At 43.3% G+C, this 14,879-nt stretch overlaps 2 protein-coding genes across 2 annotated transcripts; one reads left to right on the forward strand and one right to left on the reverse strand.

Annotated features, from left to right (window-relative positions):
* Positions 1-618: 618 nt before the first annotated feature.
* LOC111651407 (tumor necrosis factor ligand superfamily member 10-like) lies at positions 619-6,642 on the forward strand. Its single transcript, XM_023401354.2, has 4 exons — positions 619-771; positions 924-1,040; positions 1,725-1,969; positions 3,122-6,642. Exons 2-4 carry the CDS (start codon positions 956-958, stop codon positions 3,329-3,331), a joined length of 540 nt encoding a protein of 179 aa, XP_023257122.2. The 5' UTR covers positions 619-771; positions 924-955; the 3' UTR covers positions 3,332-6,642.
* Positions 6,643-6,985: 343 nt separating this feature from the next.
* msl2b (MSL complex subunit 2b) lies at positions 6,986-13,845 on the reverse strand. Its single transcript, XM_023401355.2, has 3 exons — positions 12,485-13,845; positions 9,067-10,448; positions 6,986-8,810 (listed from the first exon to the last, which is right to left on the reverse strand). The coding sequence occupies exons 1-3, from the start codon at positions 12,624-12,626 to the stop codon at positions 8,511-8,513; spliced, it is 1,824 nt and encodes a 607-aa protein (XP_023257123.1). The 5' UTR covers positions 12,627-13,845; the 3' UTR covers positions 6,986-8,510.
* Positions 13,846-14,879: the final 1,034 nt, after the last annotated feature.

A 14,879-nucleotide genomic window follows, 5' to 3' on the forward strand; every position in this document is an offset into this window, starting at 1 on the left:
GTCTTCCTTTGATTCCTCCCTTCAAAACAAAAGTCTTGCCTCATGTTCCGTTTCATCCAAAAGCCATGTCAAAACTTCAGAGAAAAGTCAAATCTGAGAGTCATTACACTGCCCATAAATTCTTCTGGAAACCAGTGAGAACTGCAGCGGCACTGGTGAAACGTTTATTGCTATTAACAAAAAAAACCAACATAAATTTATACTTAAAAATATGTCTTTTCTCTTTCCCCCCCCGATTCAAACTAACACACACACACACACACACACACACACATCCAGAATCCGGTTTTACAAAGAAAATGTCTGTCATCAGTTTGGCAGTAGTTGCATCTTTTGGAGCCAATTAACTGGGTGAAGGAATGTAAAACAGGAGGAAGGGAGCGAGGGGTCGATTACCAGCGACGGATCTGTTACGCGACGTGAACGTGAAGCCTCCTTTTTATTCACCGGGCCAAACTTCCCGATCCGCACGTCAGCAGAATCTCAGGGCCAAAGTCAAATAATGGCCGCTTGGCGGGGACGTGGTCTGAGCTCAAGGCTCTTGTGGTGAATGTTATGTATGTTTTTTTTGTGTGTGTTTTATTCATTTTCGGATTCGGACGCTCCAGGAACTGATTTCTGACTTTCCTTTGTCAACGTTAACGTTTTGTTTTTTTTGGAGGCATGAGGCTCAGAAATGCATTAATGCAATCTTTAATAAATGGTCTCTACTGTTTTCCTTGCAGTCTCTGTCTCAGCGCTACCAGAGGCAGATTTCCTCGGCAGTAAGAGGTGAGGAAAACAAACTATAACATACAAATCAATCAATAATCAATTGAACAAGAAGAAGTTGCTGTGTAGCAAGACAGAGCAGATATGAGTCTAGCTCCTGTGTCGGTGTGATATTCCTTCATTGGTTTATTGTTTTTATTTTTCCATATTAGATGAGGTATCTCGGGTGCTGCCCTCACTGGTGATGGAGGACAGGGCTTCACCTCGCCCCAAAGTGGCGGCGCACGTCACCGGCAGCTTCGTGCCCAAACTGGAGCGAGAGGGAGGAGGTGAGGAAATGAACCGTAACCTCAAACAGCAGTGTGTGAATGCGAGAAGCTCGTCTGGGGGTTTTAAAGTGATCTGTGATAATTTTATTGTTTTGAGTTTGTTTGTGTTTCATTCAGGGAGTCCTCAAGGAACACGGAGCAAAATTACTTTTTAAATTGAATCCGCCTGCACAGAACCGCAGTTCGGTTTTAGTGATTTTAATTTGTTCTGAATCTTATTTGAAAAAGCTCAACAGACTCAAAACGTTGCATCTGCATAAATGAACCTTTGTAATAAAGGATAATTAAAAAAAGATTTAAATATTCTACATTATGTTATTACAAAGCTATGGGAGTCTGTTCTGAAAAAACTTATGTTAAATCAAAATTGTCAAAATTATTAGATAATAACAATTTAATTTTCTTACTATCTAATAATAGAATTGACTTACAAAGTTATAATTAAGACTTGAATGAAAAAAATCTTCTGATTTTATTTTTATCATCCCTAACTTCTTATTTCTTAAACCTGAAAAGTCACAAATTTGACTTAAATATACTATAAATGTATGTTTTTATTATTCCTACTATTCATCTATTTTCTTTTCTTTTCTTGGTGGCAACGGCCTTCCATATACCCCCCCCCCTTCTGTGTTTTTAATTGATTTAATTGATTTTAATCTGAATGTGTTTCGTTTTACGCAGCTCCTGTCTCGACGGGGCGTCGAGTTCAGGGCCAGAAGATCTCGTGGTGGGAGGGGCAGAAGGGGCTGGCCTTCCTCCAGGACGTCCAGCTGGTGGACGGGGAGCTGGTGGTGCCGCAGCCCGGCCTCTACTACGTCTACGCCCAGACCTACTTCAGACACACCCACTCCCTGGAGGAGGAGGGCGAGGACGAGGAGGAGGCGGAGGACAGAGGGAGGCCCCTGCTGCAGTACGTCTATAAAAAGGTGAGAATCTGAATCTGGTTCCAACACAAGTCGTTTAAAATTTCAGTGTCAGTCCGTCTGTGGAGAGACAGACAGGAAATACGACGGCGTTTCGACCTCCAGGCACGAGGACACGTCTGGAGGTTTATTTTTTTTTCCCTATATATTAGTTTTTGTTGCACTGAAAAACCACAGACTGATGATTCACAGCGGGACGGGATCTGAGGGACGTTTGTGTCTTTAGAGTGAGACAGATGAAACGTGAAGTGACTAATACGAGTCCAGACAGCGAGCGTGTGTCACCTCACAGCAAACATCCAAACACAGTCTCTCTCTGCTCTGTCAGGAACAAACTACATATTACTCTGTGTATCAAACCTGTGACAGCTGACGGATTACATCAGGTGAAAAGTCGTCTTGTATTTGTTGTTTGGAGGAAAGTGGAAGGAAAATATTAATATTAAAGAATTACAGTCCAGTTAATAAGTTTTGACCTTTTAAATGACTCATGTTTACAGTTTATAACACCATGAGCTCAGAGTTTGACTGGAGCTGCTGCTTTGTTTGTGTAATGAAGAGAATAAACGTTCTGATGTTTTGGACTTTGATGCTGCTGCAAAGCTTTCCTTCTAATATGGATCGCAGATGGTGCCTTCAAGGACTTAGTAAGACATGAAATGTTGTTTTAATGAAACTTAATTGAAGATGATGTTTTAACAAAGTCAGCATCTGTATGTGTGAAGTCGTCCGGGGTTCGTCTGTCGCGGTACGAACCAAACCTGACGTCCATTTTGAGTCGCAACATAAAGTTTATAAAAGTTGTTGCTGTTAGTTAGAGCGACCTGGTGACGACATTAGCTTGTCACAGGTAAAGTGGTGGCAGAGTAGATGTCAGTCGACACTGCAAATGAAAAAACTTCTTTATTTTAGAGGTAATTTAGATATAAAGTCATTGTTATGACATAATTAGTCCACTAGAGGGAACTGATGAGTACATTTTTAACTGTAAAATACCCCGATCAAACAAATTTAAAAATCTTATATTACAAAAAAACATGTTGTTGACCTATATGATTTTATTCCCAACAAATTCCCAGCATCCACCTCTCCAACTGCACACGAACGCCTCGTTCTATCTGCGTTCTCTCTCTCACCTCTTCCTCTCCCCTGCAGGTGAGCTCCTACCCGGTTCCCATCCTGCTGATGAAGACGAGTCGGACTTCCTGCTGGTCCCGGGGCTCCCAGTTCTCTCTGCACTCCGCCCACCAGGGGGGGCTGTTCCCGCTCAGCGCCGGCGACCGCCTGTTCGTCACCGTGACGAACGCCTCCGCTGTGGACATGGACGAGAAGAGCAGCTTCTTTGGCGCTTTTCTCATCAGCTAGAGAATCAGACGCAGGAAATCTCTCAGATCTGCGGACGTGATTCGTGTTTTATAAAGTTTGAGTTGATCATAAACGTCCCCTGATGATTACAACCGGAAATATCTGACGACACTGGTTTTATGGGTGAAGAAGGGACAAAAGACAGACGTGGATTTAAGATTTGAACTTGTCACTAAAAAAAGAGTTTTCTGCTGAGACGGTTTTCGTTCCACAAACATTTCTTTGAGGCTGGCGTCATCTCAGCCGCTCAGTCACCCCTTTAATGGTTGCACCTACGACCTATAAATTTGTTTTTTCGCGGCTCAGTTCATACAAAGATCATTCTCCGATTCCTGGTTGTGGCCTGCATCTGTTCGTTTGCACAATTCTCCCCATTCTCCTTCAAACCACAGGCTGTTTCTAAATCCACACGGCTGCCGATCACTTTGGCTTTTCCTCGGTTACACTGATAATTTTTATTGTCCCAGAAGGGATATTTCGTAACCTTTAAATGTTCATGTCTCACATTAAAAACATACATATGCACGCAACATGTGCAGCAGACATATGGTCGTATTTACAGGACCTCGAAGCTGCCGTGAGAGAACCCCAAACTCCAAACCTTAAATTGACTTGTTTTTGCCCGAGACGACAACCAGCATTAGCTGATGTCCCGTGATGTCTCCCAGGTTTGTGCCACACACAGCAGTCATGTGACTAGGAACGTACCATTTATGTGGGAAGTGGTGGTACATTCCACATACCAGAATGCATTTTTAAAAAAAAAAATTAGATGTGAAGAATCTTTTAAAAGAAATTCCACAAATTCGGCAAACTCACCTCCCGGATTCTCCACAAGGGGGAGCTGTCGGGTCAGCTCAGATATACACGAGCCGACCTGCGCCACCTACAGGAAGACAACAGTAGTTCACTCTGTATTAATTATATTATTTGTTATTAAGTGTTTTCTTCTTTACAGAAAAAAAACGCCTCTAAGAACAGTTTGTGTGAAAACTCTTCTCAGATGGTATTTACTGATCATCTGTCTTAAGTGATTGTGTTTCAAGATGTAAATATTGTGCTTTTAATTTGTGTTGTTTTTAATTTTTAATTCTTCTAATTGGCCTGAAAATTAGGAGTCTTAATTGTCCCTCTGTAAGATGTCAGACACAGTTAGAGTGAGAGAAGTTGCCCGTGTTGACGACCACACTGGAAGACAGAAGGTGTAACGTCATCACCTTCCTCCTTTGTGAGTTCTGAAGTGAAAAACCCTGCTGCCTGTGTTTTCGTTGGCGGCAGCATCAGAGTCTCTCCCGCCCGCTGCTGTCAGTCTTCCCTCCGCCGCAAAGCGCTCTCCAAGTGGTGTGTTTAACGCCTGCTAACGGCTGGTATTCTTGGGCCGCCATGTCACGTTGGATTAAGCGCAGATGTGACCTGCCGACGTGGAAAACATCATTCGCATCAGCATCCAAACAGCAGAAATATCTGCCGTCTTCCACGTGGTGTAATGAAAACTGAATTAACTAAATTATTGATTATAATTGACTGAGGGAGAGCTGGACGCATCAGTGACTTCATGTGATTGAGCTAGAAGGTTCATTATTGATCCATAGGAAATGGATTTGACAAAAGGTTCATTTAGCATCTCGTGGTCGGAGTTACGAGACACCTGTTGTCATGTGATCAAAGTTTCATATTAATCTGATAAGTGATCTTTAAATACCTTTTGTATTGGTTATAAAGACAGTTCCAAGTTCTTCAGTTATATTCACTGATGCATCCAGATCTTGTTTGAGAGAAACTAACAAAAGTGAACAATTCAAAAATAGAAAAGACGAAACAGAAAGACGTTTTATTTTTGTAATTAAGGTTCAGAAACTAAACATTGTTGTTTTTACCGGTGTGACATGAATGCAGCATTCACTGTAGCATTTATGTAAATATGAAACGTGACTTTTTTCTCCTTAATTTCTTGTTTTTGCTTTGAATGTAAAGATTTTTTTTTACTAAGTGGTTGTTTTAGTTTTGGTATCTACAAAAATTACAGCAACTAATTTACACTCCAGAGGCCGGTTGCACAAAACACCTTAAGTTCTCGACATAAGTAAGGCACTTAAGGTTTGATGTTTCCTCAGCTGAGGGAGCTACTGAAGGGTGTTGCACAGAATTAGTAGTTAAGGAAAAAAGTTTAGGCATTTGCAGGAGTGAAGGAGATTTTACAGAATTAAAATTCAAAAAGTTAAAAATCGCTGGTTTAAGTGATTCCTAAAGTAAAAGGAGAAAATCTTAAACACATTTTAAGGAAACTTTAAGGGTTTATTGTGCAACTGTTTTTATTTTACGGACACCTGATCTCAGACTTTAAGGAAAATCTTAATGTAGGGTGTTTGGTGCAACTGGCCTCAGGACCAGATGTGTAGTGAAGTGGATGGGTGTGGTTTATTTGACCAGCGTCGTGTTTGAGCTCCTTGTTGTGAAAGTAGTGACAGTAATCTGCTGGTTGTTGCGGTCTGATGGTGTCTTTTTGTTTTTTCCTTTCACACCTGATCAGTGATGTGAAATCAGACTGTACCTTATATTCGACCTCCATGTGGAACAACAGGAAAACATCCACCTGCAGCTGCCGGTCGTCGTCGGCTGGAGCGTGGAACATCTGGAAGGCACCAAAAACATGAAACTGTACAATAATCAGAACAAAACAAAAAAGTTATTTTTTACCAAGTAGATCAAAACTAATGTGAATGTAAATATAAAAATGTTTTTGTCTGTAAATATGTGAAATAAAGACACTGTAAAACAAAAAAACAAAGAAAAAAAAAAAGTTCCATCACGATTTATTCACCAAACTTTTTCAGCTTCAACAGGTTGTTTCTGATTTCCTTGTGTAGTCCTTTATTCAGTCATGCAACCTAAAGTTTATTTAAAACCAATTTTACAAAAACACATGAAAAATTGTGAGTTTATTTTGTACTTACAGTATCATCATTTATATTTGTCTCAAAACTGTTTGATGTTTTGTATATTTAGTATCGACGGTGATCTGTGAGTTGCACGACAGATCGATGGACTAAATAAAAGGAAACCAGAAAGCAAGGTCAGTGGAAACTTTTGGTGGCTAAAGCTGAACTTTAAAACAGTTACGCAACATAAATTTCTTAGAGCGCTGCAGTTTGCCAAAACCAGATTATAGCAGAGGGAATCCTGCGCCTGAAAACCACCTGACTTATTCAGAATCAGGACAAACTCGTGTAGATCAGTCTCATCTGATCTGGAGCTTTTCTCTCTGGACTGTCAAAGATCTGACTTAACATTAAATTACACTTTTTACTTTGTGTTTGGAATCGATTGTTATTATTTATTATTTTTGGCAGAGCTGAGACATTCGTTTAGTTCAGTCACTCAAAATAATAAAAGTGAGGCTGCAGGGAGCCAAAAGGACAGATAAACACCGGTCCACCTGATGGGGATTGTTGTAGATTACTGCACATTGACAGGGGGTGTCCTGCCCCCTGCTGGTGTGTTGTAAACGCTGCAACATGAAGCTCTGTGCCGCCCTCTAGTGTCGATCCTCAGTGCTGCAGGAACAAGCAACAACACACTGTGGCTCCTCAGAAAACTGCAGAGAGATTCGGCTTCAGACGACAGCGAGACAGAAAACAAATAATCACATAACACTTTGTAAGTTTTTGATTTTCTTTCTTTTTTGTGGAAATATGTTACAGTTATATTACAGGTATTTAAATGCCCCGAGGGAGAACAAAAAAAACAAAAAAAAAAACAAAAACAAAAAAGTTTGGAGACACCAGAAACTAACACTAAGAAGAAGACAGCAAATTAACCGAGACAGAAACAGTCCAGACTGGATCGACAGACTTGACAGGCAGAGTAGGTCAAACTGAAGCCCGGCACGTAGCCTGCGGTAGGAGACGTCCAATAAATACTGCAAATGTTGTTAACAAAACTTATTAAAAAAAATTGAACAAAAGACAAGGAAAACATGTGCTCTCCTTCTTGAGTCCTTTGTTGTGTTTAGCAGCATGTGTGTAGCTTTCAGAAACCAAAAACTTGTGAAAACAGCGTGCGGGGGGCCTGCGGTCAACCAGAGCATTCAACACAGGTGAGAACAGGTCGGTAATATATGGTGGCTTGAAGATGTGTGTGTGTGTGTGAAAAAGTGAGAAAAGTGCTTAATACAAGAACACACAAATGATCGACAGGTTATCTCGCAACCTTGATATATTTAAACACACAAAATTCACCATTTAACCACTTAAATATATGGTTTTGTTTTTTTCTTTTTTTTTTTTTAGTATGCAACAACATCTTAGCATGATGTTTGGGTGTCACGGCGTGTTAACACTCAACAGACCTGACATTTGGCTGGTGGTGTTAAATTCACATCCTTAAAGATAAGAGCGACTGGATCATTTTAATGTTTACGTTCAGGTTTGTATCGTGTCATGTTTTTACTTCTGGTCGTCTACAGTTTACAAAACACAATCTACCGTTCACGTGTGGGAAAATATTCTGGTTGAAAGCAGCTCCGCCCCCTGCACTGGCTTCCATTGCTTTGAATGTAACTTATAAAATATTTCATAAAATGTCTTCTTATATGGAAACTGGGAAGTCCATGTACAAAAAGTTCTTTCTTTTATATAAATTACACCAGTCTCTGATGATGATGATGATGGTGGCGATAATGATGATGTCTCCGTTCCTGCTAATAAAGGTTCATCTCCAAACCAAACCCTTCCCTTCATACATACACACTCACATGCTCGCACACACACACACACACACACACACACGGAGGCGTGTGACCGTGGTCGACACTCCCGACTTTGCTACACAACATGCTCTACACATTTTACCCACAGTAGAGAAGAAAACAAAAGAAAAGAAACTCTATCCCCGCTGAAATGAAATCGCTGCACATACAGTAACGCTACATCTCCTCTTTCTTTTTCCTTCTTCTCTTCCACGCTGCATCTGTAATGCGAGACCACAAGCATGGTGCAGTTTCGGGCGATGGACGGAGGGCAAACCCTCAGCTTCAGCTGGTGACCCTCACTACCGCCTGTCACTGTAGCTGCCTTGTTCTGGCTCCGCCACTGCAGGTCCCTGGCACGACCCGATGGATAACGCCCAGCCGGCGGGGCGGGGAATGTGCGTGACGACTGACCACAGGAGGGGCGGGACCTCAACAGTCAAACCGCATCTCCAGCGAATCGTCAAAGCCCCTGTTGTCGTGCCCCGCCCCCGACAGGAAGGTGGCGGTGACGGGCGCCCCCGTGGCCGCGGTGACGTTGAGGAGGGTGTTGCCAGGGGAGCTGGTGGCCGGGCTGCGGAGGGCCGCCGCGGTGATACTGGTGAGGTTGATTCCCAGCGTGAGTCGGGTTTGTTCCAGAGCTTTCTCCGGCACGGCGAAGGCCTCCAGCTTCTTCTCTCCGTTGGCCATGTAGGAGTTCTGGCAGCCGCGGCAGATACAGTCCAGACACGCCTAGCACAACAATCAATAACAAAACGCTTTAATCAATAATGACAACATCGCACGTCATCCAGCGTTTACACAGGACAAATAGATTGTTTCATCAACTGCTTAGAGGAGGAACTTCCCTCACTCTCTTTATGACCGGGTCAACAATGTTTCAACCCCACGCTTCACTCCCAGAGAAACCAATCAGCCATAAAAACATGTTGCAATGTAAACAAACACAAGCTCAGGTAAACGTGTTTAGGGTCACTAGTGTTCTCACCTTGCGGTTGGAGTAGCAGGGGCAGCGCTGCCCCCTACAGGTCAACACGGAGGGGTTCTGTGTGGCTCGGCCGCACTTGCAGCCCTTCTTCTCCACAGGCTTTTTATACAGTGGCTTCGAGGGGCTGGGTGGGTGTGTCAGCGGGTGTGCATGGGGGTGTGGGGGCACCCGGTCACGGGGCTGTGCGCGGGGCTTGGGGACCCCTTGTCTGGCCTTGGTATAAGCCTTCTTAGTGGCCCCGTGATGCTCCACAGTCTTTTTCAGTGCCTTGTTGGAGACGAGCACAGCCTTGCCCACTTTAGGGGGTCCACCGTTAGGCACCGGGGCCAGGTGGGGGTGGGGCGGGGCTGGAGGAAATTTAGGCTCCTGTTTGGTGGTGGCACCAGGGTTAGGGTGGTGGGGGGAGCTGTTGGCACCGAGGGGAGGCCCTCGTAGGAGGCTGGAGATGGGGAGGGGTTGCACTTTCTCGCTGTCGCTTTCTGAACGGGAACGTTTGCGGTGGCACCGAGGGGGGACACGAGGGACGACTGTGGAGGGCTGAGGGGGGGGCTGCAAGGATGGCTGCGGGTGAGGCTGGAGGGGACGAGTGCTGTTCTCTGGGGGGAGGGAGGGGATGAGGCGAGAGGAGTCCGGCCCTGATGGGCAGTGAGACCCGTTGAGGCTAGACTGAGGTACAGAGGGGGGGCAGTCTGGCTGGGGGTTGGGCTCGGGTGTGGGGTCAGGGTCCGTCTCCAGAGTCCTGAGCACCTCCTCAACACTCAACAACAATGGCCCCCCTCCATGTTTTAGTTCATCCCCAAAAGTGCTGATGTCACAAAGCCCCGCCTCCCCAGTCCCCGTGACACTCACACACACCGGGATCTCCCCCGAGAAGCTCTCCTGCTTAGCAACACCTCCACCTGTTTCTATGGTGATGGGTTGCAGAGTGTCCGAACTGACCAGGCCGTTACAATCATGCAGTCCGTTAATGCTCACGGGGCTCGGCTCCTCCCCCTTCAGCTCCTTTGTAGGAGGAGCCTCGCTGGACTGGACAACGTCAGAGGTGGAGGCTGTTTGTGACGGCCCGACTGAATCTGAAATGTCCTCCGCCTCTGGCTCGCTCTCGGCCAACGTGAGGCCCTCGTTGAGGATGGCCTGGAGGTCCGGCGAGTCACTGGCAGCGCTGGCTATGTGCGGGGCGAGTGGCGACTGTGTGATGTAGAGACAGAGCTTCCTGTAACAGTGGACAAGCAAGGAGAGCTGCCTGTTTTCCTCAAAGCGGGAATAGTCTTTACACCAACTACAGGACGGCTTCAGCTGCATCCTCTGACCCTTACAGCCTCGACAGACGTAATGCTGACATGACGAGTCGGTGGGAGCGATGGGGTCCTGCAGCAAGTTACCTGAGGATAAGAGTAAAGAGAGCAAACAGGAAATATTAATACATGACACATTTCACAGGAACACATCAGATCAGCTCACACTGATGATTAATTAACAGACTTTCACGGGATCCAGAAAAAGCAGAACAGCTTGTCAATGTAAACACTGCAACAAACCTCTTATCGGACTGAAGTATCCAAGCACATCCATGTCCCTGATAAACTATGGTCATGGCTTCTCACGTTTTTTCTTATGATTTACAAACTACTGTTTCCTCAGTAGCTTCCTGAACCGATATGTATTTGTAAACCTGAGTGGTGCCTGGCGACTTGCCAGACTGGATGACAACCGCTCTTTGAGAGGAGCTTCCTTAGCAACGCTGATCACTAGGGAGTGCAGCTGCAGATAGGAAGAGAGGATGAAGGTCCATTCATAAGAAACAACCAAGCTTACACACTCTGTCCGATAAATCCCACACAACTGCAGAGAGTCTATATTTAACACAATGTATGGACTGCTTTCACACTGATCTATTATTTATACAGTGGAGATGGAGGAGGTTATCTGTAAGTATATATATCACCTTTGACTCACACCGAGTCGGAGCAATATGAAATATAACATCAATAATTCAAATATAATCCAAATATCTTTCCATTTACTGACAACTTGGAAAAAAGCTTCCTCTGCAGAGCCACAAAACAACATGAAACACAAAGCGCGGTATATCCACTCACTATGGCTAAGAGAGAGTTGCTGCATTATGTATGAGAAAGGAAAACCATGCATTAAATATCCAACCATAATAAATCAAAATATTATTTACAACCTACCACCAACAGACAAACCACAGAAAACAAATTGAATCGCAGCCAATTTTATCTTGTGCAGTTACAGCCACTGGCGTGAAAAAAAAAAAAAAGTTTTTCAACATTGTAAAACAAGATTGTTTCCTAAAGTAGACAAACAATATTTCATCTTGTTCTCCACTTGTTTTACTTTTTCATATCTATTTTACTTTTTGCCTGAAAGAAAAAAATCTTCTGGGATAAAGAGTGTGAGGAAGAGATTAGCTGCATAACATCCAGTATGTGGAAACACTGCTATTCAACATGATAAACAGAGAAACGCCCCGATGCTGCCAAACAGCACACAGAGGGGGGTGTGTCACGATGGGTGTAGCTGTGGCTGATGATGCATTCACTGCCCTCGGACACGGCGCTTACAGATTTTCATAAACAAGACTTGAATTCAGATGGATTTAAGTGTAAATAAAAGGTGCTCATATTTTTCTTTTATTCATGCACCAGCATGCATATAAAGGTAAAAGCAATAAATCTTAATAAATGTATCCGTCCCAAGCAAAATTCTCTGCACGTCTCACCTAGAAAAAAAATTCAGGTATCAAAAAACCCCCAAAAAACAGGGGTTGTGCAGATTCTGCATATCAAGCACCCTCATAATTTGAATACACCACTGTGCACATCTGCTGTGACTCTGTCAAACATTCAACTTTCAACACTTAAGTAAAGATAGAGTAGTATTATAAGTACTCATTATGCAGATATTTTTTTAATTTGTATGCAACTTGTGTATTATCCCATATATATTATATAACCTGTAGCACTACTATACTGTTGTCTTATTCTTTAACAATACATATTTTGATAACATGTTCTTAAAAAAAAATATATCAGTGTTACTCTCAAGTTTTATTTTACAATCTGTGCTTTATTTTGTAGTTTGACTATTATGATGCTATTTTTGTTATGTATTTTATTCCATGGGAATCTACCTACCTTTATCTGATTTCATTTAATTATACTGAAAAGTTTTAATCATGAAAATAACTTTTTTTTAATCTTACTTTTGACAGGTACTGAGTAAATTCCGATATTTCCGATTGTACGTGAAAGCAGCATTATTTAAAGGCTCGTTCCCACTGCGAGCACAGCTGACAACAACGCACGTTACCGAAAACCTCTCCCAAAAACACACGTTCACACTGGCACATTATCAAATAAAAAAAAAATAAAAATAACAACTAAACACTTACCGCAGACCAAGCAGGACAGGGACTGTCGGAAAAACGGCAGCAGCTTGCAGAGCTCCGCGAGGGCCCGGGGGTCTCGGGGGTCGCACTGCAGCACCGAACGGCTCGCGGACACGTAGAGAGAGGTCGCATTCACCGGGTTCATCTCAGCTGCCTGGCCCGGGGCCCCAGTCCGGTCCGGTCCGTTAATTTGTACGAATACGTTAAAACACCAAAGCCGCGCAATAACACAAACTAGCCGCAACTCCAGTGTTGTGTGAGGTAAAATTAGTGTTTTTGTCAAGGGAGTCTGGCGGCTTTGAAGAGATCATAGATGGATATAACGGTTTCAGTTCCCAGTCGGTAAATCCCACATATATAGCAGTCTGTGCACAGAGCAATCGAGGTTACTCATCCCCCCCAGTCACATCCAATCCATCCCCAATGCGCCCCAGCTCTAAAAGCACTGCTGCTTCCGATGGGAGCGATTATTATTAACTGCATTCACGGGGAGGCCAACCATGCATAAAAACGTCGGTTCATCCAAGTCGGTTCGGTTTGTTTCCATACAATCCGTGAGTTGTGATTAGACAAAGCATCGTGTGGCGCCCTTTCCTCCACCAGTGGCCTTTTAACGTTACTTACAGCTGGTTAGCTAGCAGCAGCAGCTCCGAAATTTAAACGGGGGCTTTCGTGACAAAGTGCTCCGGTCTGCAATGCTTTTCCCCCCGATATTCCATAGTCCACATGCATGCTCGCCCCGGGTGTTCACGCCGGTCCAGAGCTGGTATCACACGGTGCATTTATTACCCCAGACAGAGGCATCCGTGTCTCTTATTTCGCTCGGCGGTGCAGCCCCAGCAGGCTCGTTACGGCTGTGTTATTGTTCGCGGAGATTCATGGCGGCTCGAAAACAAAACAGGCCGCCCCGGTTTAGAAATGGTCCCCTTTGGTGAGAAACGTCGACAGCTTCGGGTCGATGTGGATAGAAATAGGTCAAAGACAAGCGGTGGTTATTAAAACAAAAATAATTTCAAAGCTCCGATGCTTCTCTCGGTGTAGAGAAAAATAAGCCAGCGGAAGCACCGGGCTCTGGTGACAGTGCTAGCCGCCTGAGCTGGACCGGGAAGCCGGCTAAGAAAGCAGGCCGCTTCCCACTTCTCGGGATTAGCGGGGGTCTGTCGCTCTCGCTCTCGCCTCGGTGGGAATGTAGCAGGAAAAAATGAGGGTATCGACAAAATTAAGTCCTCCTGCAGCTTCTGGTAGACATCCGGAGTGTCAGATAAGACCGAAAGTGAATTAAATCCCTATTTGTGAACCTTGCTATCATTAGCCGCGGAGCATTCCTGATACCTCCCGTCGCTTTTCCACACACAAACAAGGGGGCGCTGTTGCCCAAATATCGCGAGAACACACACACTTAACGGCGGGACGTTTAAACAACAATCGAACGTACATCGATGGTATATTAAACAATTGATTTATAAAATAATCTGTTAATTAATCGGTAATGGAAACAATTAAACAAACATTATGAGAATTTAAATGAGTGAAACTCTTTTTGGATTACTGTTGATACTGTATTAACTCTATTAATTTACAGTAAAGAGATGTGTTTTCATGAAACATACAACATATTTATGATGTTCTTGTTTATCCTCCATGTTTTTGAATTATTTAATATGGGCCAAGCAAAGTTGCCTGGATTTCTTATATTTATTTTAGCTAATTAAACATTGCACAGACATAAAGCCATTAAGAATTTTACATAAACAGCCCACCTGTTTGTGTTTTAACCATTGTTGTTGTTAAAATGATTAATCACAAGTAAGGGTTTACCCTTTAAGGTGTGTTACTCCATAACTTCCCATTTAGAAATACTCCTCATTTATTGATGTAATGTGTGACAAATTCCTAACTCACTGTTTTCACTGACATATTCAATATCAAGTTTAATACTGTTCCGGTACAATTTTAAGTTTTTATGAGTCATTAATCTAAGTTTGGAAAAGAGAAAGCAATTACATCATTGACTTAGTTTCACAACTGTCTGCTGACTGTTTCAGTTAAGCCACAGTCCTGACTCAAAACAATGAAGTCCTACACAAACAGCTACTTACATGAATTCGCCCTAGGGGATAAATAAAGTATCTACCTGAAACATTTTCTGCTTTTTTAGGATATTTATTGCTTTGTTATAATTGTATGTAATTTTCAACAGTTTTAAAATAGATTTTTCACACCTACTTTAAGTTGTTACAACATTCAGATGTTGGGAAGAACATGTTACTCACAGTTAGTGTTATCTACAGCTTAATTTAGAATTTAATAATAGCGTTTGTAACCCCGCATAAAGCTTGAGGTCATACTGTAAGTCATTACTGTACATGTGTCATGTTCCTGTGGATTTCCATGGTCA

The sequence above is a fragment of the Seriola lalandi genome, unplaced genomic scaffold, assembly GCF_002814215.2.
Source record: "Seriola lalandi dorsalis isolate HSWRI2012SDOR001 ecotype SW California unplaced genomic scaffold, Sedor1 jcf7180002053616, whole genome shotgun sequence".
In the NCBI taxonomy this organism is placed as follows: Eukaryota; Metazoa; Chordata; class Actinopteri; order Carangiformes; family Carangidae; genus Seriola; species Seriola lalandi.

What these genes read in the sequence shown, in the direction of transcription:
- msl2b (XM_023401355.2), bottom strand. Translation starts at nt 12,626, where the DNA reads ATGAACCCGGTGAATGCGACCTCTCTCTACGTGTCCGCGAGCCGTTCG. An exon ending in CCTGTCCTGCTTGGTCTGCG is followed by an intron (nt 10,449 to 12,484) that starts GTAAGTGTTTAG and finishes TCTTATCCTCAG; the next exon opens with GTAACTTGCTGCAGGACCCC. An exon ending in CCTGCTACTCCAACCGCAAG is followed by an intron (nt 8,811 to 9,066) that starts GTGAGAACACTA and finishes TTGTTGTGCTAG; the next exon opens with GCGTGTCTGGACTGTATCTG.
- LOC111651407 (XM_023401354.2), top strand. Translation starts at nt 956, where the DNA reads ATGGAGGACAGGGCTTCACCTCGCCCCAAAGTGGCGGCGCACGTCACC. An exon ending in ACTGGAGCGAGAGGGAGGAG is followed by an intron (nt 1,041 to 1,724) that starts GTGAGGAAATGA and finishes CGTTTTACGCAG; the next exon opens with CTCCTGTCTCGACGGGGCGT. An exon ending in TGCAGTACGTCTATAAAAAG is followed by an intron (nt 1,970 to 3,121) that starts GTGAGAATCTGA and finishes TCTCCCCTGCAG; the next exon opens with GTGAGCTCCTACCCGGTTCC.